This window comes from Mytilus edulis, chromosome 11 (assembly GCF_963676685.1).
Source record: "Mytilus edulis chromosome 11, xbMytEdul2.2, whole genome shotgun sequence".
NCBI classification, from domain to species: Eukaryota; Metazoa; Mollusca; class Bivalvia; order Mytilida; family Mytilidae; genus Mytilus; species Mytilus edulis.
In genome coordinates this window covers 70,746,276-70,773,873 of record NC_092354.1, presented here as the reverse complement: position 1 = coordinate 70,773,873, position 27,598 = coordinate 70,746,276, and the positions used below count along the sequence as shown (strand labels likewise).

The 27,598-nt window shown below is 32.7% G+C and overlaps 1 protein-coding gene across 2 annotated transcripts in view; it reads left to right on the top strand.

Annotated features, from left to right (window-relative positions):
• The window catches only part of LOC139496181 (voltage-gated inwardly rectifying potassium channel KCNH7-like), a 151,936-nt gene that overhangs the window by 119,908 nt on the left and 4,430 nt on the right, over positions 1 to 27,598 (top strand). For both annotated transcript variants that reach the window (XM_071284649.1, XM_071284650.1), the window contains exons 3-8: positions 4,403 to 4,882; positions 5,344 to 5,743; positions 7,940 to 8,139; positions 13,849 to 13,948; positions 25,357 to 25,509; positions 27,066 to 27,256. In XM_071284649.1, the coding sequence (XP_071140750.1) occupies positions 4,403 to 4,882; positions 5,344 to 5,743; positions 7,940 to 8,139; positions 13,849 to 13,948; positions 25,357 to 25,509; positions 27,066 to 27,256 (1,524 nt within the window). The remainder of the gene's footprint in view (positions 1 to 4,402; positions 4,883 to 5,343; positions 5,744 to 7,939; positions 8,140 to 13,848; positions 13,949 to 25,356; positions 25,510 to 27,065; positions 27,257 to 27,598) is intronic.

The following is a 27,598-nucleotide window of genomic DNA, read 5'->3' as shown; positions in this document are numbered from 1 at the left end:
CTTCCGGCTGTCTCTTTTATTTGTTTGATTAAATTCTCACAACCATTTGTGTTGCAATACGGTATTGTATGAACCAGACAACAATAATCTGAATAACAAAACCATGCAATGGTAATCTTGATAAATAATATCCTAATGTTAAAGGATTTTTTCTTATGGTTTAAGGCATATTTTGTTATTTTCTGTCAGTTGGTGTCTTGTACAGGGATGTCTTATTGGCAATCATACGACATCTTTTATTTTATATTTGGTATCATTGCTGATCTTTGGTAATGTGTTTCATATCTATTCACATTTGTTATAGACCAGGGGCCATTGCTAGCTTAACATACTAGTAAAAATTCCCAATATACATTTCGAGGTAACGTTACATTTAATGCAGTTTTCATCGATATACAAGTGAATACAGTCTAAGAATTAATAAATCAAACACGACTGAAAACATAACTAAAACAAATCATTAGAGAAACCAGACGAATAATTTATTACCCCGGAAGTGTGTTAGTCAAAGTAAGACTGGACCGTGGTAACCGAATTCTAAAAATTGGAAATCAAATCAATAAGGAAGCCATTAAACCAATATACTGTCTGACAAGAACTATCTTTAAAAAAAATATCCGACGTATTTAAATTTGAGTATATGTTTAAAACTATCAGTTAGATAACCTTCAGAAGCACACAGATACCATTTAAATAACGTTTTCTCTGTTTGTGTTCAGTATTCTCGGTCCTCGTATCTTTCTTTTTACATTCTCCAAAACCCCGCGGAAATCTCACATGCGTAGGTGCGTTCTAAAAGTCATGTACGTTCGTACAACAAAGTTTACATTAAAAATTATATAATTGTCCCGAATAAACAGCTGTCACGGATGCAAAGAGCTATTGGAGAAACAATTATTTTAATAAAAATATAAATCTTTGTAAGATCTAGTCAACTATTTATAGTTTTTCACTTGCTTTCCATCACGATATGATTAACGAGACGTTTTTTCAAACACAACCAAATCACCCACCATGACAGCATTTTGTCCAATCACAACAAGGATTTTCGGGCATGCGTATTCTGTTGCCATAGTTAAGCGTCCTTAAGTTCAAAGGGCACAAACCGAAACATACCAACTACGTCGGAAAAACAACGACGATAACAACTGCATCTATTCGGACAAGATTAATGGACAGGAACAGACACATGTTAAAATGGAAAACTTAGAGTTTTAGAATATTTATATGTAAAGAGAGAAGGAAATATTTATCCAAAACAATAATACCTTCTATAAATGCGCCAATCCTCTGATTGTGTCAGAGTGGAATGTCAGCTCAGATGGTAAAAACGTTACGTGATAGGTCAATGTAATGCTGAGGTTTCTTTCTGATGTACAAATCCCGTACATCGATTCAGAATAAACAAATCTAAATTCAACGTGAAAGGGTTGTACAACAGATTTTCAATACAAGGTCCATACCTCTTGTGTTATATACAACAAATTCGCGTTTGAAAGATTGCTGAAAGCATATCAAATACATGTAGTGATTGTGCTAAAAGGATATATTAATGTCAAAGGTTAAGGATTTCATAATGCAATTAATCGTAGTTGTTAACTATAGGTCGATAATTTAAAATTAAAAAATTGATAAATCATTAGTTGAAAAGAAATGGGATATGATGTTTCAATAAGGACAGTACCAAAATTTGATTTGCATTGTTTTCATCCTATATGTATGATTGTCAATTGATACAACGTCAAATAACATGGATATAGGCAATTACAAGTCATCGTCAGAAGTTTCGTTCATTTTTTGGAACACAATATTAACAATAGGTATTCTAGGATAGTTGCCTTAAGTGAGAACAAGGAAATTTACTGACCAATTTTAATTTGGACATTAACAGAAATCATTGCAACACATCACCTATTAGTCTTTTAATAAAAGAGTTGCTGCAAATGTTCTTAAATCATCTCCTATAACGGATTTTACAAGAATATGTTAAGCAAATTTTATGTTAGATATAAAGTATCGGTTTTGTCAAAGATGACAATACGGTCGAACAATTCGGTCACCTTATTCATATTATTTAATAAAGTTTAGTGTGATCCATTCTTATGGCACATACTTTATAAAATTGAGAAAGGAAATGGTGAATATGTCAAAGCGACAACCACCCGACCATAGAGCAAACAACAGCCGAAGGCAACCAATGGGTCTTCAATGTAGCGAGAATTCCCGCACCCGTAGGTGTCCTTCAGCTGGCCCCTAAAATATGCATAATAGTACAGTGATAATGGACGTCATACTAAACTCCGAATTATACACAAGAAACTAAAAATTAAAAATTAAAATCATACAAGACTAACAAAGGCCAGAGGCTCCTGACTTGGGACAGGCGCAAAATTGCGGCGGGGTTAAACATGTTTATGAGATCTCAACCCTCCCCCTATACCTCTAGCCAATGTAGAAAAGTAAAAGAATAACAATACGCACATTAAAATTCAGTTCAAGAGAAGTCCGAGTCTGATGTCAAAAGATGTAACAAAAGAAAATAAATAAAATGACAATAATATACGACTATAATAATGTACGACTTCAATCTAAAAAAGCAGACGATATGTATGTGTATGAAATCTATAAGTACATTCATCATATATATGCATATTTGGCAAGCAAGGGAAATATTTTGTAGACATTATTTTATACCAGAACAGGCTATCTCTGTTTTTATCAGAATGTTTTGTATTGTCTCATGTTAGCGTCCAACTAAATACAGTGAAAAATTTTCAGACAATATTTGACCCAGTTAAGTTGACTGGAGTACATTTATGTTTTCAACGTTCATGTTTGCATGTCATCAAATTGCACTATAATTTACATTCCATTCTCAAATAACAATCTGTCACAACTGCACCATGCTATCTTTTACAATACACACAAACCGTTTATATGTCCAGAAAAGACGTTAAGAGTACATTCAATCACATTCAATTAAAAATTGCATGTAACAGATGGGTCTATTGTTGATATATTACTATGAACTTCAATTTTTATTAGTGACATAAGCGGATTTCCAACACGCTAGGGATAACAGCAGACAAAGCCATATGTTTTTATTGTTGACCTAAGCGGACTTTCAATACACAGAGGATTGCAATAGACAAAGCTATCTGTTTCTTCTATTTACATTTTACTCTGACTAGACTAGATTCTATCTGGTGTAATGTTACGATTATTGAATCACACAAATATGATTAAATGCTGTTTATCGCCAATTAAATGATCTATACAATTGTGAATCAATGAATATTACGTCTGGTGTTTTAATTTGTTTAATTAAATAGATTAGTTTCTTAAATAGTTATATCGTATCGTAAATTATTGAACAATAATGAAGGGCATTTACCGACAATACGAGATGAATACGACAATACCAGTTATGATGATATTAAGTGTTTTAAGCACTGTAGCTTATTACAAATGATATGACTGTTTCTGTTTTTCGAGACATTTCTTAATATTTCCAGCGATTTTGTACTCACATTAAACAACGCTATCATTTTGAATTTTACCATTAGAATAATTTAAACCGTGCAAGTAAAATCTTTGATTTCTATCTTAGATGTATGGAACCTAAGGTTACAGTTTTTAAGTAGTGTTTTCGACCGTGCTACTTATTCAAATAGAGGCAATAGTAGTATACCGCTGTTTAATAGTCATAATTCGATTAAGCATATCAGAATTACAAACCAAAACTCAAACTACCCACACAAACACAAACCAAAACTAATGGAAACACATCAACTACAAAATCAAAACAACGGAACACTAGAAACACTGAACTGCAACAAAAACAAAAACCAACGTCATCTCTACGTGATAAATATCATAACAACCCCGATAATTATAATTTGGTGCGCGTAACATATGATTTTTGTAAAATTTCAATTAATAAAACTGGCAGAAAACCATCGAAAGCAATTCTAAAACAAGAACTAGTTTAAAAAAAAACAATTGAACTGATCAGAACCTGAACTGATCAGTCAAAAAAGAATAAGGTTGAACCCACTATTTTAAAGACTTCTAAATTCGTCGGTTCGGTAATTTTGTTATACACAATATATAATATACTAGTATATATAAAAGTTCTTTATCACTTTGTGAAGATTTAGATATCAGACCAGAATAAGGTGACAAAATGTGCGGTTAAATAGATATTGAGGAAGATGAGGTACAAAATGTATACATGCCAATGAAAAAACTCTCCATCAAAGTTGCAATTTATAAAAAAGTAAACCATTATAGGTCAAGGTACGGCCATCACCACGGAGCTTTGGCTCACACAGAACAGGAAGCTTAGCGCATGTTATTATGATTTTCTTAATTTCAAGAGATTTATTTTTATGTATTGCAGACGGACCGTGATAAAGACACTACTAGTGAAGATTTCAATTTTCTGGAACAGGTACCAGTCAGTAAAATGCAACGACAGCAACCCGCCAAATTCATCATACTTCATTATTCACCATTCAAAGCCGTTTGGGATTGGATCGTATTGATATTAGTTCTTTACACCGCAGTATTTACTCCCTACGTTGTCGCATTCCTGTTAAACGAAGATGAGACTCGGATGAGACTCAATCGGAACTCTTGGACTCGTTCCCAAAGTGACGAAAATACGAAAGCCGATCCATTAGTTTTAATTGATTTGATAGTAGATCTTATGTTTATAGCTGATATTGTGATAAATTTTAGAACGACATATTTACATAATGGTGAAGTTGTGATATGTGCGAAGAAAATAGCTAAAAATTATGTTAAAGGCTGGTTTGTGATAGATACCATAGCAGCCATTCCATTTGATCTGTTATTGTTTGGTTCTGGAAATAGTCAGGTAAATAATAATAGTTTAGTTTCGTATTCCATATAAATAGATACGAGGATTAAACTATTTTTTAATGATCACAACATACCAGTCAAGCACAGAAGGTAGAAGAAATACCAAAGGGATATTCAAACTTATAAGTCGAAAATACAAATGACAAAAATAAACGCTCTAAATTTTTTAGACAATTTTTGCCTCAAAAGAATTCATGTTCAATCAAATTATCTATCAAAAAGTACAGTAGAATTGTTTTTCCTACTCAGTAATGTTGATCTCTTGAAGCGAGTCATCGAATACAAATTAGTTAAATATTTTAACCTTGCAATCCTCAAACAAAGGACAAAACGAGAACACAAACAAAATCAAATAAAAAACGTATAGCTTGAAAGCATCGAATCCAACCAAACAAATTAAAATACTTATACACAGATTTATATTTTAACAATATTTTTCCAAATTGTTTATTTCAGACAATGACAATAGCAGGATTTTTAAAACTTGCTAGACTTCTACGTCTTCTTCGAGTTCTGCGCAGAATCGAACAATTTGCCGAATACGGAGCTGCTGTGTTGATGTTGCTGATGGTATCCTTCACCTTGATAGCACATTGGTTAGCCTGTATTTTCTATGCAATTGCGTACTTCGAGCGTCCGACCCTTGTCGCTGAGATTAGTTGGTTGGATGTCCTAGCGAAACAATGTAACAGGCCGTATATGGTTAATAACACACTGAGTGGGCCTACGATCAGGTCTAAATACATCACCGCTTTGTATTTTACTTTTACGACATTGACAAGTATTGGATTTGGCAACATTGCTCCCGTGACGAACGCAGAGAAAATATTTGCTATTTTTGCAATGTTACTTGGTTGTAAGTATATTCATAATTTCATCCATCTACATCAAATATATTTTTTTTTTGTATATGCAATTGTTTAAGTCGGAAACAAAATCTTTTGTTTGATCTAACACGAAGAACAACAACTGCAATGTACATGAAAGCAACACAATCAAACGAGCTTAAATATGTATAGTAAAGCGTTGCAGTCGGATCATTGTACACCAAGCGTTGTTATAGAATAAGATTGTAAATTCTGTAGCGACTTTCTCTTCTGCATGAAATTGAAATCAAAACAAATTAAGATTTTTTTTAATTGAAATGGTCACAGGGATCTCATTCTAAAACAGTGAAGACATAACGGCATTGCGTAAAAATGAGAGAGAAAATGAAAACCTTGCGTGCATATTTTACATTCTTTGCAACTTATACAAAGAATTGTACATCTTTTAAAAGAAAAATATTCAACCATTTACGAGTAATAAAGATATATATTAAATAGCAGTATTGACCCAAAAATTTGTTACAAATACACATTGTGTCTTTCTATGTTGTGATATTATACTACTGTTTCAGAAAAGGGAGAGGGTTTTGTCCTATAAAACGTTTAATCCCGCTGCAATTGTTTGCACCTGTCCTAAGTCAGGAATCTGATGTTCAGTGGTTGTCGTTTGTTTATGTCGTTCATGCGTACTTCTCGTTTCTCTTTTTTTTTGTATAGACCGTTGGTTTTCCCGTTTGAATGGTTTTACACTAGTAATTTTTGCGGCCCTTTATAGCTTGCTGTTCGCTGTGAGCCTAGGTTCCGTGTTGAAGACCGTACTTTAATCTATAATGGTTTACTTTTATAAGTTGTGACTTGGATGTAGAGTTGTCTCATTGGCACTCATACCACATCGTCCTATATCTATATAGTACAAGCTAGCGTTTTCTATATTATTGATTGATTAACAATTACCCCTTAAAGTTTGAAGACATTTTCGCACTTCAAAATATCCGAGCCGTTCGCTTTTTTATTAGATCTCTCGGTTAAATTTTCATGCCTTTCTAATTTACGACATTTTCGACAAGTAAAATACAAAGTTATTGAAACATAAGATTATTAACAGTATTGTATTTCTGAATCCAATAAAAACAGTTTATTTTTATACGTCCGAGGATTGTAATTATATTGCTAGTGCCAACGTCTCACATTTAATAATTAATTAAAGGGAATGAGCATGCTAAACCTTGTTGTGAGTTTGAAATGTCTAGTCTGTAAAGATTTGTTTTCAATATCACTGTAAGGTACAATTACTGCCAGTTTTATTAGAACAGTGCTGATCGTTACTCTAAATTATGTTGTCGATTTTTGAAATTACTAGCGAGTAGTTGTATAAACGAGAAGAATGTGTTATCTACAAATGTCAGGGTCAATAAATTGTATATATATAGGACAACGATTGATTATAAGTGGAATTTGAATTTAAATGTGTTAAACTACATGTTTATACTAAAAACCAACTCGATGGGTGCCACACATGGAGCAGGATCTGCTCACACTTCTGGGGCACCTGTATTCACCCCGGTTTTGGTGGGGTCCTTTTTGCACAGACTTTAATTCTATATGCAGCGACTTATATGTTTGTTTGATGCCTTTCTTCTTTACCATGGCGTTGTCAGTTCTCTACGAATTATGAGTTTTGAATGTCCTTGGCCTCGGTATCTGCTTCCTTTTTTTAAATCCTTTTTAACCAATTTTGCAATTTTGTTTTTTGTAAAAATCAAACAGTAATTCGGCGAATGACGTCACAAAAAGACAATATATAGCAGAGACAGAATTTTGATTTAGTGAACGATTTCTTACTTATCGCTTTTTGGAATAAATACACAAAATTTTCCTAAAAGTGTCAAACTTGCGACTTTCGGCTTTCTTCCTGCATTTTATATATATATGATCACGATCATCTCATGTTAGAATACCAAAGTACATACTCATATCGAGTTGTCATACGGTAAATTTACTATTTAATAGCCCTTACGTAAAATTAATTGACGGCAAACACGCGTTACATATGTACCTCTTTATATAAATATATAATAATCTGACAGTAAATTAGAAACGTACACGAATACACGGCAAACTCGCGATACATATGTACCTCTTTAAGTTATATTATAATCTGCAACAGTAAATGAGAGACTAACAAATATACGCGTAGTTATTACTGTACTTTTACATGTTTTCAGCATTACTGAGTGCTGCTATATTTGGTAACGTTTCATCTATTATGTTACGAGTGTACCAGGGATCTGATGAGTTCCATGAGAAAGTTCAGAGTATTAAAGAGTTCATTGGTTTTCATCATCTACCTAAAAACCTAGCCACCCGTCTTCAGGAATCTTTCCAACACACGTGGTCCTACACGAATGGAATAGATATGAACAATGTAAGTACGTGTATGAAGAGTTTTGAATTAACCTTAATTTATTTGTTGTTAATTTTTTCCATTGTTGTCATTGTTAATGTTTTTTCGTTTATATATTACGACGGTCTGAATGGTGGATCCTTCATGTTTGTATTCTTTAAAGTTTTAAGTCACTTTTCACTATTTCTTATTTTTTTCGTATCGTTATTCTCTATCCTTTGTATATTTATGCCCCACCTACGATAGTAGAGGGGCATTATGTTTTCTGGTCTGTGCGTCCGTTCGTTCGTTCGTCCGTCCGTCCGTCCGTCCGTCTGTCCCGCTTCAGGATAAAGTTTTTGGTCGAGGTAGTTTTTGATGAAGTTGAAGTCCAATCAACTTCAAACTTGGTACACATGTTCCCTATGATATGATCTTTCTAATTTTAATGCCAAATTAGAGATTTTACCCCAATTTCACGGTCCACTGAACATAGAAAATAATAGTGCGAGTGAGGCATTCGTGTACTGAGGACACATTCTTGTTTTTTTCTGTCAAGTTTGTCTCTATTCTTTATTTGTTTGGCAACTCTTTTTTATTGTTTTGGTCTCTTTGAAAACCTAAACAGGACCCTCTTTTTGTTTATAGATATAAAACAATTTTTATGACACACCCTTATTAGCGAACCTTTTAGACATTCTTCAGTTCAAAAAACGTTGAACTTTGTAAATATTCTTTTTTTTTTAAGAAAATTTCCTTGTTCACGAATTATTAGACGTACGAAATCTTGTTTGAACTGTCTGAAACCATGGATCCAGAGGTTAAAGCAAAATACAAAAAATAAGCAATTCGTTCAAGACAAGGTTACAGCATTTTTGTCATATATCTAATTGTGATATTGCTAAGTAGGGTTCATTGATTCTCGCGAGAAATGTGCGTTAACTTCTAGATTACGTAACAGACTTTGGTTTCATTGTACAATTCAGATTTATTTCTTCAATTTAAGTGAAAGTTTCCAACAAATAATGCCATGTAACCTTGGAAAATATCGGAAAAGAGACACAAAAAATGTAGAAGATATTTTGAAGTTTTAAATTAACTTTCAATTTCAATCATGAATTAACCTTTAAGTTTTAAATTCAATTAAGCTCAATGTTGAATAATAATGAGAATTTGTTTACGAACATGCTATATATTAGTTTCGATAAAGTGTGAATAATTTCACAGCAAGTTTAAAATTGAAATATTTTTTCACACAAGATCCGTTATGACAATTGGCTATTTTTTTTCGAATACATTGTAATCAGTGAACAAAGAGACATTTTACCTTGAATTATTCGCAAAGGAGACTGCTACCCAACGACAACAACATAAAATATATCTATTCACTACTATCTCTGAATAACCGAGATTCTACAATTATTGTTTTAAAGAGACTTTCAAATATCGTCTATCAACACCAAATTTTCTACCAAATAAGTACTAAAAATTAATGACCAACAAGAATGTGTCCATAGTACACGGATGCCCCACTCGCATTATCATTTTCTATGTTCAGTAGACTGTGTAATTGGGGTCAAAACTCTAATTTGGCAATTAAATTAGAAAGATCATATCATAGGGAACATGTGTACTAAGTTTGAAGTTGATTGGACTTCAACTTCATCAAAAACAACCTTGACCAAAAACTTAACCTGAAACTTGCACTATTATTTCTATGTTCAGTGGACCGTAAAATTGGGGTCTAAAGTCTAATTTAGCAACTAAATTAGAAAGATCATATCATAGGGAACATGTGTACTTAGTTTGAAGTTGATTGGACTTCAACTTCATCAAAAACTACCTTGACCAAAAACTTTAACCTGAAACTTGCACTATTATTTTCTATGTTCAATGGACCGTGAAATTGGGGTCAAAAGTCTAATTTAGCAACTAAATTAGAAAGATCATATCATAGGAAACATGTGTACTTAGTTTGAAGTTGATTGGACTTCAACTTCATCAAAAACTACCTTGACCAAAAACTTTAACCTGAAACTTGCACTATTATTTTCTATGTTCAATGGACCGTGAAATTGGGGTCAAAAGTCTAATTTGGCAATTAAATTAGAAAGATCATATCATAGGGAACATGTGTACTAAGTTTGAAGTTGATTGGACTTCAACTTCATCAAAAACTACCTTGACCAAAAACTTTAACCTGAAACTTGCACTATTATTTTCTATGTTCAATGGACCGTGAAATTGGGGTCAAAAGTCTAATTTGGCAATTAAATTAGAAGGATCATATCATAGGGAACATGTGTACTAAGTTTGAAGTTGATTGGACTTCAACTTCATCAAAAACTACCTTGACCAAAAACTTTAACCTGAAACTTGCACTATTATTTTCTATGTTCTATGGACCGTTAAATTGGGGTCAAAAGTCTAATTTGGCAATTAAATTAGAAAGATCATATCATAGGGAACATGTGTACTAAGTTTGAAGTTGCTTGGACTTCAACTTCATCAAAAACTACCATGACCAAAAACTTTAACCTGAACGAACGGACGGACAGACGGAAGGACGGACGGACGGACGGAAGGACGGACGGACGAACGCACAGACCAGAAAACATAATGCCCCTCTACTATCGTAGGTGGGGCATAAAAATAATCTCTGACCAGGCCATAAATACGTGACGGGATTGGGTTTAGTAGAATAATAAAGTAAAGTTTAGTAGTCAGCACCTCTGTGTTGTCATGAATATCAACTATGTGGTCATTTTTATAAATTTCCTGTTTACAAAACTTTGAATTGGTTCGAAAAACTAAGGATTTTCTTATCCCAGGCATAGGTAAACTTAGCCGTATTTGGCACAGCGTTTTGGAATTAGTGGTCCGCAATGCTGCTCAACTATGTACTTGTTTGGCTTTATAATTAGTTTTATCAGAGCGTCACTGATGAGTCTAATTGTAGACGAAAAGCGCTTCTGGCGTATTACATTTTAATCCTGGTACCTTTGATAACTATTAACAAATAATACTGTTTAATAAATGTTGCATTTACTTCAAGTATTTATCGTGTGATATACAAATCTAAAGATTCGTCTTAGTTTGCAGTATTTGACACTTTAAAAACCAAGTTAATTTCTTGAAATTTCTTATCCTATTGTATTGTCATTTACATAACAAGTTTTGATTTCTAAATGTCAATAGCGAAATGTTTCTCCCATTTTGGTTATTGTATAAATTACTTAAAGAACTAATCGAATGAGACCTGTAACATTCGAGACAGGTTTTTGAGTGAAACACGTTAACGCGTTAGGACGTTATATATGCGTTGAATTTAAATTGGATTATAACCTTAAGTTTGAAATCTGATTAAGTTTTTTTTTCTACGAAAAGATGTTGATGCATGATAGCTAGCTGCATGAAGACGCTCTGCAATGCATTATTGGAGCGATACAATTTTGGAATTTTACTTTTTTAGAATGTTTGGAATTTAAAGTTTTTTCTCAAGGATGACTTAGTGACAAAGTACAAAAGCAGTGAATGATCTTATTCATTTGTAATACAAACTATAATTTTGTTTTGCTTTCTCAAACAATACTACTCCTTCAATATCCCTTGCTTCAGTAGGACTTGCATGTATACATGTATACGGCTAAGAAAGTAATTGGCCAACCTTTTGATGGAGATTTAAAGATTACCTGAATAGTTAATATACGCTGTCTTTGTCTGATTGATTAATATAACATGCTAAACGTCAAGCAACACATATTAAATGCATAGTCGGGTTAATAACATTGTTATATGTAGTATGATATTGGACCATTGTTTTTACTATACCGACTAACTCAGAAGATTACATTCACAGGGTTATATGTCTTTTCCCATGGCACATTTCTGATTCCGAATCATTTAGTCTGATTTTACTTCTTTGATTCTCACTGAGATGCCATCGTCGGCATTTGAGCTTAAAGCGATACAAAATAAAAAAATAAAAACCGCCGTTCACAACAACAACAACAAAATACAGCCGTTTAACCAAATAATAAACAGCCGTTGATAACTTCAAACAGAAGTTATAAAAAAGCTTAACAACCTTTAAAAAAAACCAGGCGTAATAAAAAAAAAAAGCAAGCATCCGTGAACAGAAGCTCAAATTAATAAACAGCCGTTGAATAAAAACCAGTGTACAAAATAAATTCGTTCTAACTATGAAAAGATTCTCGCAAAAAACAAAAACAAATCCATAATTCATTCAATTTACCCAAATAACGTTTTGTATTGACCATTACATATTTTATGCGCGTCGTTTTCCAAGATTTGTATTTCGTTTAATAGAACATAAAGCAACATTTAGTTAACATTTGAACGGTATTAATGCATCTTCGGTCTGCAATCTAATCAATTATATAATGAAACTCAGACTTTGATTAGAAAAAATGTAAAGTAAATACCATGTTCATATAGAACTAATAATGGTGTATAGGAAAATGAGGGCCCTCATGGGGTTTTTGATTATGTGATTACTTGGCCGTTTTTTTAATGATTATTTGATTATTAAGCCAAATATGTCATGATTATTTGATTACCTAGGACTGTATTTTTAGTTTATGATTATTTGATTACTAAAGATAAGCAAATATTTAATGATTATGTGATTATGTTGGCAAAAAAATGGTGATTATGTGATTACTAGGACCCCCCCCCCCCCCCCCCCCCCCATGAGGGGCCTCGAAAATAGAGAGTAAAGATTTTAATCTAAATCTAAAACTTTATATGATATTCTCCTAAACGATGCACTTTTGTTATTTCAATAAAGTGGATGAATTTAAACAATAGTTTGCCATAAATATTGAGATCAGTTTTCTTACTAGCTGTCAACATTTGCTTAAAGTATTTTTTGGGGAAAATGTTTGAATTAATATAATTCAGATGTTCCTTATAGTTATTGCAAAGATTTTTATTCATGAATACTTTGGAACAACTCACTCCTAAAATGATAAACGTCTGAAATACTGCAGAATTAAAGATCAAATTAACACATCAACGCTCTCCTCTTATCATTCCAATCAGCACCCTTAAAAGTTATGTACAAATAAAAAAAAATTATGACAACTTAAACATACTAAACATGTATAAGAATTTACATCCGTGACTTTATTGAACACGTTTACCAGTGTATAAACGATTGGTTATCCAGAAAAAAAATATTTCATGCATATTCAAGTTTAATCAATCTTTGTTACAATGTATTTCAAATGGGACATAGTGAGGGAAACGTATACAACTACAAAACGAATGTTTCATTGGTGTTTTTTTCTTTATCGTTGGTTTTTTCAGGGGTGTCAATTAGTTATACAGCTATAAAAGTTGTTTGCAAGATTTTGTTTTCAGTGTTGTAGTGTTGCTCTCTACTGCCTTTAACAAGTAGCAAACCCCATACCGTATATTCAGTTATGAAAGGAATGAGTAATGCTAAAAAATAAACGAAATACACAAAACAAATCAATCAGCGGCAACCACTACTTGACAAGTTGCTTTACTTGGTAATGCCTCAAACAGGACGTGCAGGGTTTAACATGTCGGCGAGCGAACAATCCTCCCCGAACATTTGCCAGTGGCGTAACATCACATAATAAGATAAACTGACTTTAACACAATATGTTGGAAATGGCTACAGTCCTCAGACTGCCACCAAGTTTTTTCTTTCATTTTCAAATTTATGACATTGTAAATTTATGTTGTCCTTTATATTAACAGGTTTTAAAAAGTTTTCCCGAGTGCCTACAATCTGATATATGTTTACATCTCAACAAAAACTTACTGAATAATTGTCCAGCTTTTAAAGGAGCCAGTCCAGGTGAGTCCATAGTAACATATATATAGTGAATATTTATCCAGCTTTTATTAAACGGAGCCAGACCAGATGCGTCCCTATAACAAAAGCGTAATGAGTAATTGTCCAGCTTTTAAAGAAGCCAGTCAAGGTGCGTCCCTATAATAAAAACGTACTGAATAATTGTCCAGCTTTTTAAGAAGCCAGTCCATGTGCGTTCCTATAACAAAAACGTACTAAATAACTGTCCAGCATTTAAAGAAGCCAGACCAGGTGCGTCCCTATAACAAAAACGTACTGAATAATTGTCCAGCTTTTAAAGAAGCAAGACCAGGTGCGTCCCTATAATAAAAACGTACTGGATAATTGTCCAGCTTTTTAAGAAGCCAGTCCAGGTGCGTCCCTATATCAAAAACGTACTGTATAATTGTCCAGCTTTCAAAGGAGCCAGACCAGGTGCGTCCCAATAACAAAGACGTACTGTATAATTGTCAAGCTTTTGAAAAAGCCAGTCCAGGTGCGTCCCTATAATAAAAACGTACTGAATAATTGTCAAGCTTTTTAATAAGCCAGTCCAGGTGCGTCCCTTTAACAAAAACGTACTAAATAACTGTCCAGCTTTTAAAGAAGCCAGACCAGGTGCGTCCCTATAACAAAACCGTACTGAATAATTGTCCAGCTTTTAAAGAAGCCAGACCAGGTGCGTCCATATAACAAAAACGTACTGTATAATTGTCCAGCTTTTAAAGAAGCCAGACCAGGTGCGTCCCTAGTAACATACACATAAGTACTGCTTCAATGTAAAGGAACGACCATTTAATTTCATTTAAGTTCAAAGGGGGAGAACGGGTTATTGTCTGATCCACAATTTTATAAAGACAAAAATGTGTGGTCAAGCCAATGACAAAACAAAATAATTCGGAATCAAAATGTTTACTACACTTATAGTGTTAAACGAGATATATATTAATTTGATAGGGTTGAAAAAATGTTCTTACTCAGACAAAAGAAAACAGAACTCCAACCCAAAACCCCTTTTTTTAAAGTAAAATGGTTGTTCCCTACGGATTCCAGTAATGTGTAAATAATGAGGTGAAACAAAGTATTACAAGCGTTGTCCTTTGCTTTTTTTGTTGTTGTTGCTTCTTTTTATGTGGTGCATTTGATTCATGAATTAATACGCCATATCACAGCTTCCTTCACATTTCTTAAAGCTTTAGTCAACTATAGTTTGTATGCCCCATTTATGGGCATTATGTATTCTGTTCTGTTCTGTGCGTCAGTTCGTCCATCCGTCCGGCTGTCCCGCTTCTGGTCAAAGTTTTCGGTCAAGGTAGTTTTTGATGAAGAGGGATGTCCAATAAACTTTTAAATTATTACACATGTTCCTCGTGATATGATCATTCTAATCTAAATGCCAAATAACAGTTTCGACCACAATTTCAAGGTCCACTGAACATAGAAAATGATAGTGCGAGTGGGGCATCAGTTTACTATGGACACATTCTTGTTGTTTTTGTTTTTGACGGACATTTTCGTTTTAGCTAATTAACATTGTTTGCATGTTAAGCAACAACTTATAATACATGAAGGGATTTATGTGCGCACAATACCTAAAAACTAAGGAACTTAATATATAAAACAGCCAAACCATTTAAAGTTAACCTTGCAACTTTTAAAAACTTAAAAAGTAAAAGTACATAATATGTGAACTGGAATTAATAATCAATTGGTACCAATTAAACTATGTAAGGCCCTTAACATTCGATTACATGAGTGACGATAATAGGCTGATTTGTCGCTAACGGTAGTGGACAGAAGGCGTTTGGTGCTATTAAATGAAGACAATTCCTATCACCATCTAAAGTTGCTTATTAGAAGGGAAAAAAATAGGACAAGTGTATTTTCAATGTTCCTTGGTACATCATCGTGTAATCTGTATCGTATGCTGTCAACACTGATAAAACTATCAAATTAATACATTCGTTTAAAAAAAAAACCGATACAAACGTTTGTGTCAATGGGGTTTGTGTTGTGTGTTGTCAGCTGTTGTTTGTCAAGTGTCATTTTGTTTCCTTTTTTGTCATGGCATTGTCTGTTTGTTTTCGAATTGCTAGTTTGATTATCACATTGGTATCTTACGCCTCTCTTTGTTTTTCTTTACATAATAACTGACTTTAGATTTCAATCACATGACTGTAGATTTCAATCACATGACTTTAGATTTCAATCACATGACTTTAGATTTCAATCACATGACTTTAGATTTCAATCACATGACTTTAGATTTCAATCACATGACTTAAGATTTCAATCACATGTTTGACCTGTCATATTTGTAAAAACAAAATGATTAATCATTTACAACAAAGAGTTAATAAGGACTGCCTATATTTGAAACTGTATCGGTTTATAAAAGAAGCCACGAAAAAATAAATTAAGTTGTAAAGTATCGTTGAAATGGCCTAACTGTCAACTGTTGATAATTAGTGTGTCCATTGTCAATACAAAAAATAATATATTTCATTAAAAGAGGCAATCGCTTGCAACATTAACATTTTGTAGATGCCAAGTACGCCATTATTGCTTTATACCAGACACAATGTATTCTATACATTCGTTCTTTAAGAGTTCCATGACAAATGTTTAACATGACGTTGTAATAGCTTGAAACTGCAGCGTACACCTTGATTGCTTTTCACTAGACAAAATGTGTTTAATGCATTGAAATTCGTTCTTAGGAGTTCCATGCATTCAAAACATGCATTCATTAGACGTTCCATGATAAATGTACAAAATGACCGATGCAATCATCAATTGCTATGATAGAAAGGAGAAAAGTTATAAATATAGGAATAACAAAATGAAGAAATTGATTAAACTTGACCTTTTGTAATATTTTCTGGTAGTGAAAACTCTGTATTATATCTTTGTGAAAAGACGTCTGATAAATATAGCTTCTCGTCTTACTGGACTGAAAGGTTGTAATTACGGTGATTTTCTGTCCAATTGAAATGAAACATTCAACACAAGAATTGCTCGTGGTAGTAATTTCACTATTCAGGAGATTTCGTATAGAACTTTAAATAGGAATTGGCTTTATTAAATACCTTAAAATGAAGGTTTCATTCAGTACCTTTTAATATCATGCCCTAAAATAATGGTATTCGAGATTCTGAATGTTCTCATTCGACGTTTCAGAAAATCATGACATATGGGTAACATTTTTTACAGCGTACATCAAAAATGCAGAGATTGACAAACACACATCATTACCGATGAAAATTTAGCCAATGACGTGACATTATTTTGACTTTGGTGTACGAACAATTGCAATACCCGTTGTTCTTAATATTTCCTAGTAAACCTTCGAGTTTAATCTAATACCCAGTATAAAAATATTTTATTAAACAAGAAATGGCCATTATCAGGAAACGTTTGTATCAACAAAGTACAACGTAATTGTTTGATTTTCGACAGAACTATTTAACAGATTATTTCTTTGAAACTTGTCAGATAAATATGTAAAACATGGCCAATGTAATCAATGATTTCTTTCATAAAGAGGATCAAAGTCACAATTTTATGATTACATAATTAGAAAATGGATTTTGTAAATAAATGTACTATTGTTAAATGTATTGACTATAGGAAATCATCTCTTAAATCAGCCTGACAACCATTTCCTCTCATCTGCAAGGATCAAAGAATTAGAAATGGGAAATATTATGTATTATAGAAATTGATCAGCCTTGAACATTCATAAAGTTATGTAATTTTCTTTCATCTAAAGAAAAATAGCAGTGATGTATCCGGAAATATAACTCTGTTGATGGGAAGTTGATACAAGTAACCTCGTTTGTACGTTTCGGTCTTTGCACTTTTGAGATTACCGATCCCGTGTTTTAGTATATTTTTATCACTTGCTTTTTAGCTCACCTGGCCCGAAGGGCCAAGTGAGCTTTTCCCATCACTTTGCGTCCGTCGTCCGTCGTCATCCGTCGTCGTAAACTTTTACAAAATTCTTCCCCTCTGAAACTACTGGGCCAAATTAAACCAAACTTGGCCACAATCATCATTGGGGTATTTAGTTTAAAAAATGTGTCGGGTGACCCCGCCAACCAACCAAGATGGCCGCCATGGCTAAAAATAGAACATAGGGGTAAAATGCAGTTTTTGGCTTATAACTCAAAACCGAAACCAAAGCATTTAAAGCAAATGTGACATGGGGTTTAAATTGTTTATCAGGTCAAGATCTATCTGCCCTTAAATTTTCAGATGAATCAGAAAACCCGTTGTTGGGTTGATGCCCCTGAATTGGTAATTTTAAGGAAATTTTGCTGTTTTTGGTTATTATCTTTTAAAAAAATATTACTATAGATAGAGATAAACTGTAAACAGCAATAATGTTCAGCAAAGTAAGATCTACAAATAAGTCAAGTGACCGAAATGGTCAGTTGACCCCTTTAGGAGTTATTGCCCTTTATAGTCAATTTTTAACCATTTTTCGTAAATCTTAGTTATCTTTTACAAAAATCTTCTCCTCTGAAACTACTGGGCCAAATTAATCCAAACTTGGCCACAATCATCTTTGGGGTATCTAGTTTAACAAATGTGTCCTGTGACCCGGCCATCATATCAAGATGGCCGCCACGGCTAAAAATAGAACATAGGGGTAAAATGCAGTTTTTGGCTTATAACTCAAAAACCAAAGCATTTAGAGCAAATCTGACCACGGTTAAAATTGTTTTAATAGGTCAAGATTTATCTGCCCTGAAATTTTCAGATGAATCAGACAACCTGTTGTTGGGTTGCTGCCCCTGAATCGGTAATTTTAAGGAAATTTTGCTGTTTTTGGTTATTATCTTGAATATTATCATAGATAGAGATAAACTGTAAACAGGAATAATGTTTAGCAAAGTAAGATATACAAATAAGTCAACATGACCGAAATGGTCAATTGACCCCCTAAGGAGTTATTGTCCTTTATAGTCAATTTTTAACAAAGTTCATAAAATTTGTAAATTTTATTAACATTTTTCACTGAAACTACTGGGCCAAGTTCATTATAGATAGAGATAATTGTAAGCAGCAAGACTGTTTAGTAACGTAAGATGTACAAACACATCACCATCACCAAAACACAATTTTGTCATGAATCCATCTGCTTCCCTTTGTTTAATATTCACATAGACCAAGGTGAGCGACACAGGCTCTTTAGAGCCTCTAGTTCTATGTATCCATCAAGGAAGAAATAACACACACATTTATTCGGGATCCGGTTTTTGCTATTTGCATTTTGTTTTTAACTCTAGCTAATCTTTCAAGGAGTAACTGATCTGAATAAGACATGCTATTGTCATTGTTTAAGGCCGTACGGTGACCTTCAGTTATTAATTTCTGTGTCATTTTGGTCTCTTGTGGACAGTTGTCTCATTGGCAATCATACCACATCTTCTTTTTTTTATATAAACAAAAATTGAACAAAACAAATATGTGACAAGACAACGAGGAACACCTTATTTAAGAATCAGATTACAGAAATTTGTAATACCCGGATGTTAATATGATAGGTTCGATAACTCGTATTAAACACTTTTGATAATATTTATGAAATGTAAGACATATATTCAAATGTTGTTTTATTTCTATATCTCATCAACCATTATAACTGTTTACTTTTTTTAGTCTTAATTTCGTTAATGTTGATTTTAAGCCATTTTTCTCGTTTCTTTATAATGTTTGTCCCGTTTTCTGTAGTCTTGATCGAATATTCTCAATTCCATTAACCGCATCCACAGCCTCATCAAAACGTTTGTTTTTTTAATTTTAAAAATTCAACTGACATCTATCGGATCATGATCGATTTGAGAGTGCACAACACATGTTTTTGAAAGAAACATCATCGTATACCCTCGAGATCAAGATGTTTCCTTTCGATTTTAAAAAGCAAAACAAACCATACGCAGATCATCTAAATTATTTCCTGTGAGAGTTAAATCTATAGTTCAAGTAAAATATAAACTTGATGAACTGAATATTTGTTATTTAAACGGTCATTTACATCATGCCAGTACTAAAGCACTATTTGAGGGTCAAAAGTAAAATTGTTTTCTTTTCAACAAATTAATTCATATGTATACTTTGGTTTAACTCTTAGTCATGACGCAAAGTGGAACAACCATACTGACAATTTTGTAAAATCGTATAATCTAACATTTAGGAGTATTAAGAAGAACTAATGGTGATAAGACAGAAATGAGAAATAGTATGACTGTGATATTTTTCATCAAAACAAAACTGTCAATATTCAATAAGAAGCTGTGAGATTCGAAACATAAAATTATATAACACAGATATGTGGTTGAATGATACATTACATTAAAGGACGTTTAGAGCATTATACATCTAATTTAAATACGAAAGCATTGTATAATTTTGGAATTGCATAAAATGTATAAAAGTAACTTCTAGTTTGAAAAAGCTTGCAGACAAACGATTTCAAGGTCAATTCATATTAAAAAGGGCGATGTATTATATTTCACAATTCATAAGCACGGTATAAAACATGAACACTATATTCAAAATATATTGTTTGTGATACTCGAATGCCTTATTCTTAGATTGCATCTGTACAGAGTCAGTATTTAAGAATAGTAATCATATGCTCATGTCCATCTTTCAAACGTAATCGAGTTTAAACTATTAAAAACAAAAATCTTTCCGCACTATCATAACCAAATAAGAGGCTAAGATTTCTAAGTGGTAAATCTACTGTATCAATGACTATTCTGTCACTTCTGAAGTTGTGAGTTTGTATCCACCATGCTGCAGGTCTCTTCGAATCCAATAGTGTTAGTCTACTATTGCTAGTTTTTCTGCCGAAGGTCAGTGGTTCTCTCAAGGCACTCCGGTATCTTCTAACAAAAACAAAACTGTACGTGGCTTATTGACTAGGTTAAAACAAAACTGTATGTGTCCAATTGACTAGGTTCAAACAAAACTGTACGTGTCTAATTGACTAGGTTCAAACAAAACTGTACGTGTCTAATTGACTAGGTTCAAATAAAACTGTACGTGTCTAATTGACTAGGTTCAAACAAAACTGTACGTGTCTAATTGACTAGGTTCTAGTCTTTGAATAGAACCTCGGGAGTAAGGAATGGCGTGTTGAAACGAAAATAATACCCCGGTTTGTTGTTAAATGGTTGTCCTGACTTAACAAATATATATATATATATCATATTATTTTTAATAAACAACAAGTTGGATTCTATGTGCTTTTAGTTGTAACCGTATAGACTTTAGTACTTATATTAAAACTCTTTGATGTACTTAAGCTTTCATGCATATAGCATACTTATATGAACCCTAAGAGTCACTAAAACTTAAGATGTCCTGCCATATATGAAGGCTTGTCTTCTTTTAACCCGTCTATACAACGTGTTTACCAATGACATGTTCCGACCACTTTAAGTGATGACTTGTAAGACACACACAATGGCAATACGACTGTAAAAGACAAAAAATGTCAAAAACTTATTGATTTGCGTGATCGGTCACTTTCAGACAAGATACGTTTCCATCTATTTCAACTATACAATTTATTAGACGAGAAGATTAAGTATTTCATCTCGACTTGACAGGCGGTTAGATATACGGCCTTTTTAAAGAAATAAGTGGTGTGTTCGAATAATGAATATATTAAATAGAGAAATCAATAAGAAAAAGTACATCAGACTGTGATTCAGAATTTGAGAATTATTCGTAACACAATTTAAAAAAGTCAAAAACCTAATATTAAAAGTGTGATAGTTGGTGTCCTTTTTGGGAACCTTTGGTTTTGTCATAATGAAATATATACTAGTATGTACATTTTACCTGAAAATATAAAGGTGAAAGAATTTCTTTGGTTGATGTGATTATTGTCAAAATACCGTATCGCATACCTTGTGTTACTATCAGATTATTACATGGCATTTTTCATATCGCATGTATTATCAGCCCTAGGTTCAATATCAGCCCAAGAGCCGCATGGCTCGAGGGCTGATATTGACCGAGAGCTGATAATACTTGCGATATGAAAAATGACATGTTATGATCTTTTTATCATATGCTTCAACAATTCAACAATGGAGAAAAATAACAGATTCATTTATTGGTCCTTTTACGTGGTTGCCAAATAGAAGTTCAAAGAGTGAAAAGTTCACGGACGTCGGACCCCCAGAGCAAACAGAAATTTAATATTGACAAATCGACCAAAAAAAATCAACATTACACATTATGAACACTGTTTGGAAAAGTCAACTTTTTCAAAGTAACTTTCAATTCTAAATTATGTTAGAAACTTTTAAAAAATGCATTTTTTTAATAATTTGTTTGGTTTTTTTTTTGGTTTTTTTTTTTAATTTTTATTATTATTTACACAATATACTTTTCAGTATCCAAATAATTGTTTATTACACTACTTTGTAATGTTTTTCACTCAAAACGTAGGATTGAGGTGTATTTTCCGGAATTTGCCGAGCATCACCGGAATGCCATGCGATAACGTTACGGAAAGGCATGTGATAACAATCGAAGCATGTGATAAACTTTTCATATCAGCCCGCTAAGCACCAATTCGAAAAATATGGAATTTACGTAAATTTAATGCTATTATCATACAGTAAAAATAATATGTTATTTAGTCTAAGTATATGATTAAACCTATTAGTGCCCTGTATTGCATGCCTTATGTCACAACCTCTTTATTGCATTCCCTGTATCACAGCCTTGCTTGGAATTCCTGTATGATTAGCATACTCATCCATATAAAAAAAAAAGTATACTGTAAAGGCTAAATTTGTTATTATGCTCGAACGCTCGGTCATATTGTTTATATCGATGTTTCAGGATGACAAGGTATACCCATTCTTTCATATGGAACTTTCTATATATGAAAACATTAATTTTCCCACCATTTATACCATTCAAAATGTGATTTTATTAATCTACATTCGCAGCTAGAGCAATGTCAACAATGAAGCATTTTAATGAGACTGTTACATGTTTGAATTTACCCTAGGTTAAATGTTTGATCCATATTTCTCAATATTAAGTGTTCTGTGCTGTCATTGTGAGATGTCATTTGGTCTCAGGTTTCTCATTGGCAGTCATACCACATCTCCTTAGTATGATACTGATATTATGAGTACAACAACCCGCTTTCAAAACTTGCATGTATCTTGTCATGTCGCTATGTGCAACTATTTTGTGTAATGTTGACAAGCCTAAAATTATTTATCTTCTAAAACCTTTACTTTAAAATCTTATTTTGACAACCGTGTTTCAAAGAATTTGCTTTGAAAAACCAGGCTTTTTCCGGTAATCTGACTAATAACCCTAACTTCTTTTTCTTGAAATTTCCGCACGTATTCTGGGTGAAACAAATGAATGCATTTATCTTTTTTTCCACAATTAAAACCTCAAGGTTATGGAATCCTTAAACAAATGGTGCTTTGATTGATCGCTGAAGCTATTGGATTGGAAAAGAATAAATAAAATGAAAAATGTCTTTGTTTTCATTAAATCTTCAAGTTTAATTACGTATGTCTTATGGCGTCATCCATACAAAGTATTCCCTAGCAATCTTGAAAGGGTAATTTTTCAACGTGTATGCAGAACGTGTGATATTAAGATGAAGCATTAATCGCCATGGTTAAGATTGGCAGTCGATGAATAGAGATTTATTTTTTATTTATTTCAATGACCGTACATATAAAGTTGAAAAAGAACGTAAATCGATGCAAAAAAAGATTTATTTTTCATTTATTTCAATGACCGTACATTCAAAATTGAATTATAATAAAAACCGGCGTCAAATTTAGCGGTTTCATGCATACTTGATTTAACGATGCTAAATACGAATTTTTATCTCTTTATCTTGTTTATCTCAAATTACAAATTTCTTACATCATTTTTTAAATTTAAAAAGCAAACCCAATTACGGTAGATCTATTTATTTTCGTGGGTACCAATTTTCGTGGACTAAGGAAAACTTGTTTGTTCGTGAATATGAAATTTCATGGTTTTGCAGAAGTCTACCCAGAAGTCTAAAGGACAATAGTCATTCGTTGAATATATAATTTCGATGTTCACATATACCCACGAAATCTACGAAAATTGGTATCCAACTGTATTGTGATGGTTGAACTTATTCAGATGAAAATAGCATGAATTTGTCACATAATACATAAAGACATAACAGGAAATACCCAATGTATCGGACAGTACAACAGATACAATGTACCTAACCATCAACACCTATTCCTCTTTCAAAATGGACGTACAAATAAGACAACATACAACACATAATGATTTATTTGCATTTGTCTATCCTGTTTTCATAAAATAAGATATAAGAAGAAGTGGTATGAGTGCCAATAAGACAACTCTCCATACAAGTCACAATTTTTAAAACGTAAACAATTATAAGTTAAAGTACGGCCTTCGGTCTTGGCTCACAACGAACAGTAAGCTATGAAGGGCTCCAAAAATGACTATAATTGTAAAATCATTCAAACTCTAATCTTTATAGAAAACGAGAAACAAGAAACACTTAATATGAATCTCATCAACAAACAACAACCACTGAACATCAGGTTTCAAGGGCAAACAAATGCAGCGAGTTTAAACACATTTATCAGGCGCCAACCTTCACATACCCTTAAACAAATGTATAACATTACAACATAGAAAGACACAATATAAAATTTTAATTGCAATGGCTTAACTCGATCAAAATATAATATTAACAAAACAAGTAAACAAAGCTTAAATGACATGCAATACTCAAAGTCATATGAAACCTCAAATTAAAAGAAATTGATGGAAATTTTTTTTTATAACAAAATGAATAGTTGTCATTATTAAACTTGTGTACAAATACTTTTTTCTGAAGAAAATTCTTTAATTTGTCCACATTTAGAAGAAGTTTACTTTTTTTAATTGCTTGCTTCCAGGAAGCAATTCGCCGAAATACTATGATTTTCCGTATGCAGATGACCTGACGGTGATCCTTCTCATAAAAATCCGGTGATCGCAATGCACATGGATCTGTCACTGAAATAAACTATTATCTGATTGTATAATGTACATGTTATACACGTGCTCAATATCCATGCTTCTTTGTTGATTTTTTGTTATAAGGTGGCAATCGGTGAACTACGGCTTCAAAACACGAGCTGTCATATTTTCACATTATAACAGATAGAGAGGAAAACAAATTGACGATTATACGATATGTTTGCATAACGTGCACAGAAGACTAAGTTTATGATATATACATGGATTGGGTCAAGAATTGGATAAACTTTATTTTTCACCAGTCACTCGTTTCATATGACTTTAAATGAGATTATTTTGTATTTATTTATTTGTTTATATTTCAGGCTGCCTACGTGCCTTATCTATGAAGTTCAAAACAACGCATGCGCCACCGGGTGACACGCTGATACACCCGGGTGATATACTTACAGCCATTTACTTTATTGCCCGGGGGTCTATAGAGATAATGAAATCAGACACTGTTATGGCAATATTAGGTAGGTTGAAGAAAGAATGCAGAACTTGTAAAAAAGACTCAAATATTTGTACATAAATTTTTAAAATATGTTAAAATTGTACAAGGAACTTGTTGTCAATCCTACCGTATGCCATATTCCAAAACAACTACATGTTTACAAGACACAAACATCCAATATTCCAAATAAACATTATTACCATTTTTCCCCAAATGTGAGGTGGTACTTGCACTGTCGTCACTATATATGCTAAATTTAAGCGTATTGCAGGAACTGTTATAAATAATGCTATGAGACAGACACAGAGAGAAATAAAGGAAAACTTTTTTTTTTAGTAGTATAAATTCTGATGTTACAAAATTTATGCTATAACATTGTTTTGAATAGAAAAAAAGCTCATATTCATTATTTTCTCTGTCTAGATTAAACGGAATCAGAGCCTTAGAAGTTTGTACAATTATCTAGATGAAACCGGTTATTAAATTCCTCGACGTTGAATGTTAATGAAGGTTCACAATGATAGTAGTTCAATCTTGTTTAATAATACGTGAGGACTTTTTGCTTCAGGACAAAACGAAACAACCATCAAAAACATTATATCATTGTTCGTTGGAAGCACCTGATTTTTACTTATTAGTTGAATGTTAATGATGGTTTACAACGATACTTCAGTCTAGTTTAAGAATAAGCGAGGAATATTGCCTACTCGACAAAAAGTAAACACTTATAAAGTAATATATTGTCATCGTGTCCTAGATATAGTTACAAACATATAGAGTTTTCGAATAATTGAACATACATGTAACTGTGGAATCATTAATATTAGTTGGATACTTATTCCGTTGATTTCATGGGTACAGGGGAACCAGGAATTCAAATGTTCAACGAATAACAAATTTTCTAATGGAATGTGTTCAGACTTTGCAAAAACCACGAAATTAAATTTCCACGAATATGCAAGTTTTTCATAAAACCATGAAAATTGGAACCCACAAAAAAATAAAGGAATCCACAGAATTTAGTACCTTCAATAAACACGTGACATAATGTGTCAATCATGTCAAGTGTCGTCATTTTGTCAACAACAAAAAAATAGTAAATCAAATCAAATATATTTTATTGCTAATCTAAACGCCAACAAGGAGCAGAACAATCAACATTAATTACATACAAATGATTACAAGTGATTCAATATGATTAAGACACAATGTTATAAAAAAAAAATTTATTAAGACGAGCAGAAGAATACAACAAGCACAGTGTTTAATAATATAACTAGGTTAAGAAAAGGGGGTCACTGTGCATTACTACATCTATATACCATTTAAAGAAACTTTCCTATATGAGGATAAATTTTCTAATAATTCTCCGAGTTTCTGGAGTATGAAAATATCTTCAGAAGACATAAGCCATATAAATTGTGATTTAATATCTTAATCACTAAAAATTTTAAACCGTTGTTTTATTTCATTTAAAAAGTGAAGACGAATACTTGAAAGTTTGTGGCACTGAAGAAAATGAATTTAGTATATCAAACAAATGCAAGTTTAAAACTATATTTTAATGTATTTTATAAGGCAAAGATGATATATTTGGAGCGGATATGAATGCTGGTACGTCAGGGAAGTCATTATATTTCGTCCGAGCTCTCTCTTACTGTGATATTAATAAAATAGAAATGGAGGATTTAAAAGAGATTCTTCAGACATATCCGGAGTTTGCTGAGGAATTCATTATCAAATTTCAAGTCACCTTTGACCTCAAAAGAGTAAGTATATATAACAGCAATGACATTTTTGTAAGTTTGCACAGTACTGTATAAATAAGGAGATGTGGTACGAATGCCAATGAGACAACTAACCACCGAAGTTCATATGAATCGAATGTAAGCAATTGTAGGCAGCCGAGCGGCCTATTTATATTACGTAAGCACACTTTTGTAATGGTATCGAAGCTGTTTTATGTATGAATGAAATGGGCTTTTTTCAGGCTATAAATAAATTGGCACTTACAGGTAGCATGACAAAATGTCAAGGTAACGGGAAATGTTGTTCCATGTTATATTGTTGACTCTAATCAATAGGACTATTGTTCTCAGATTAGCCTCTGA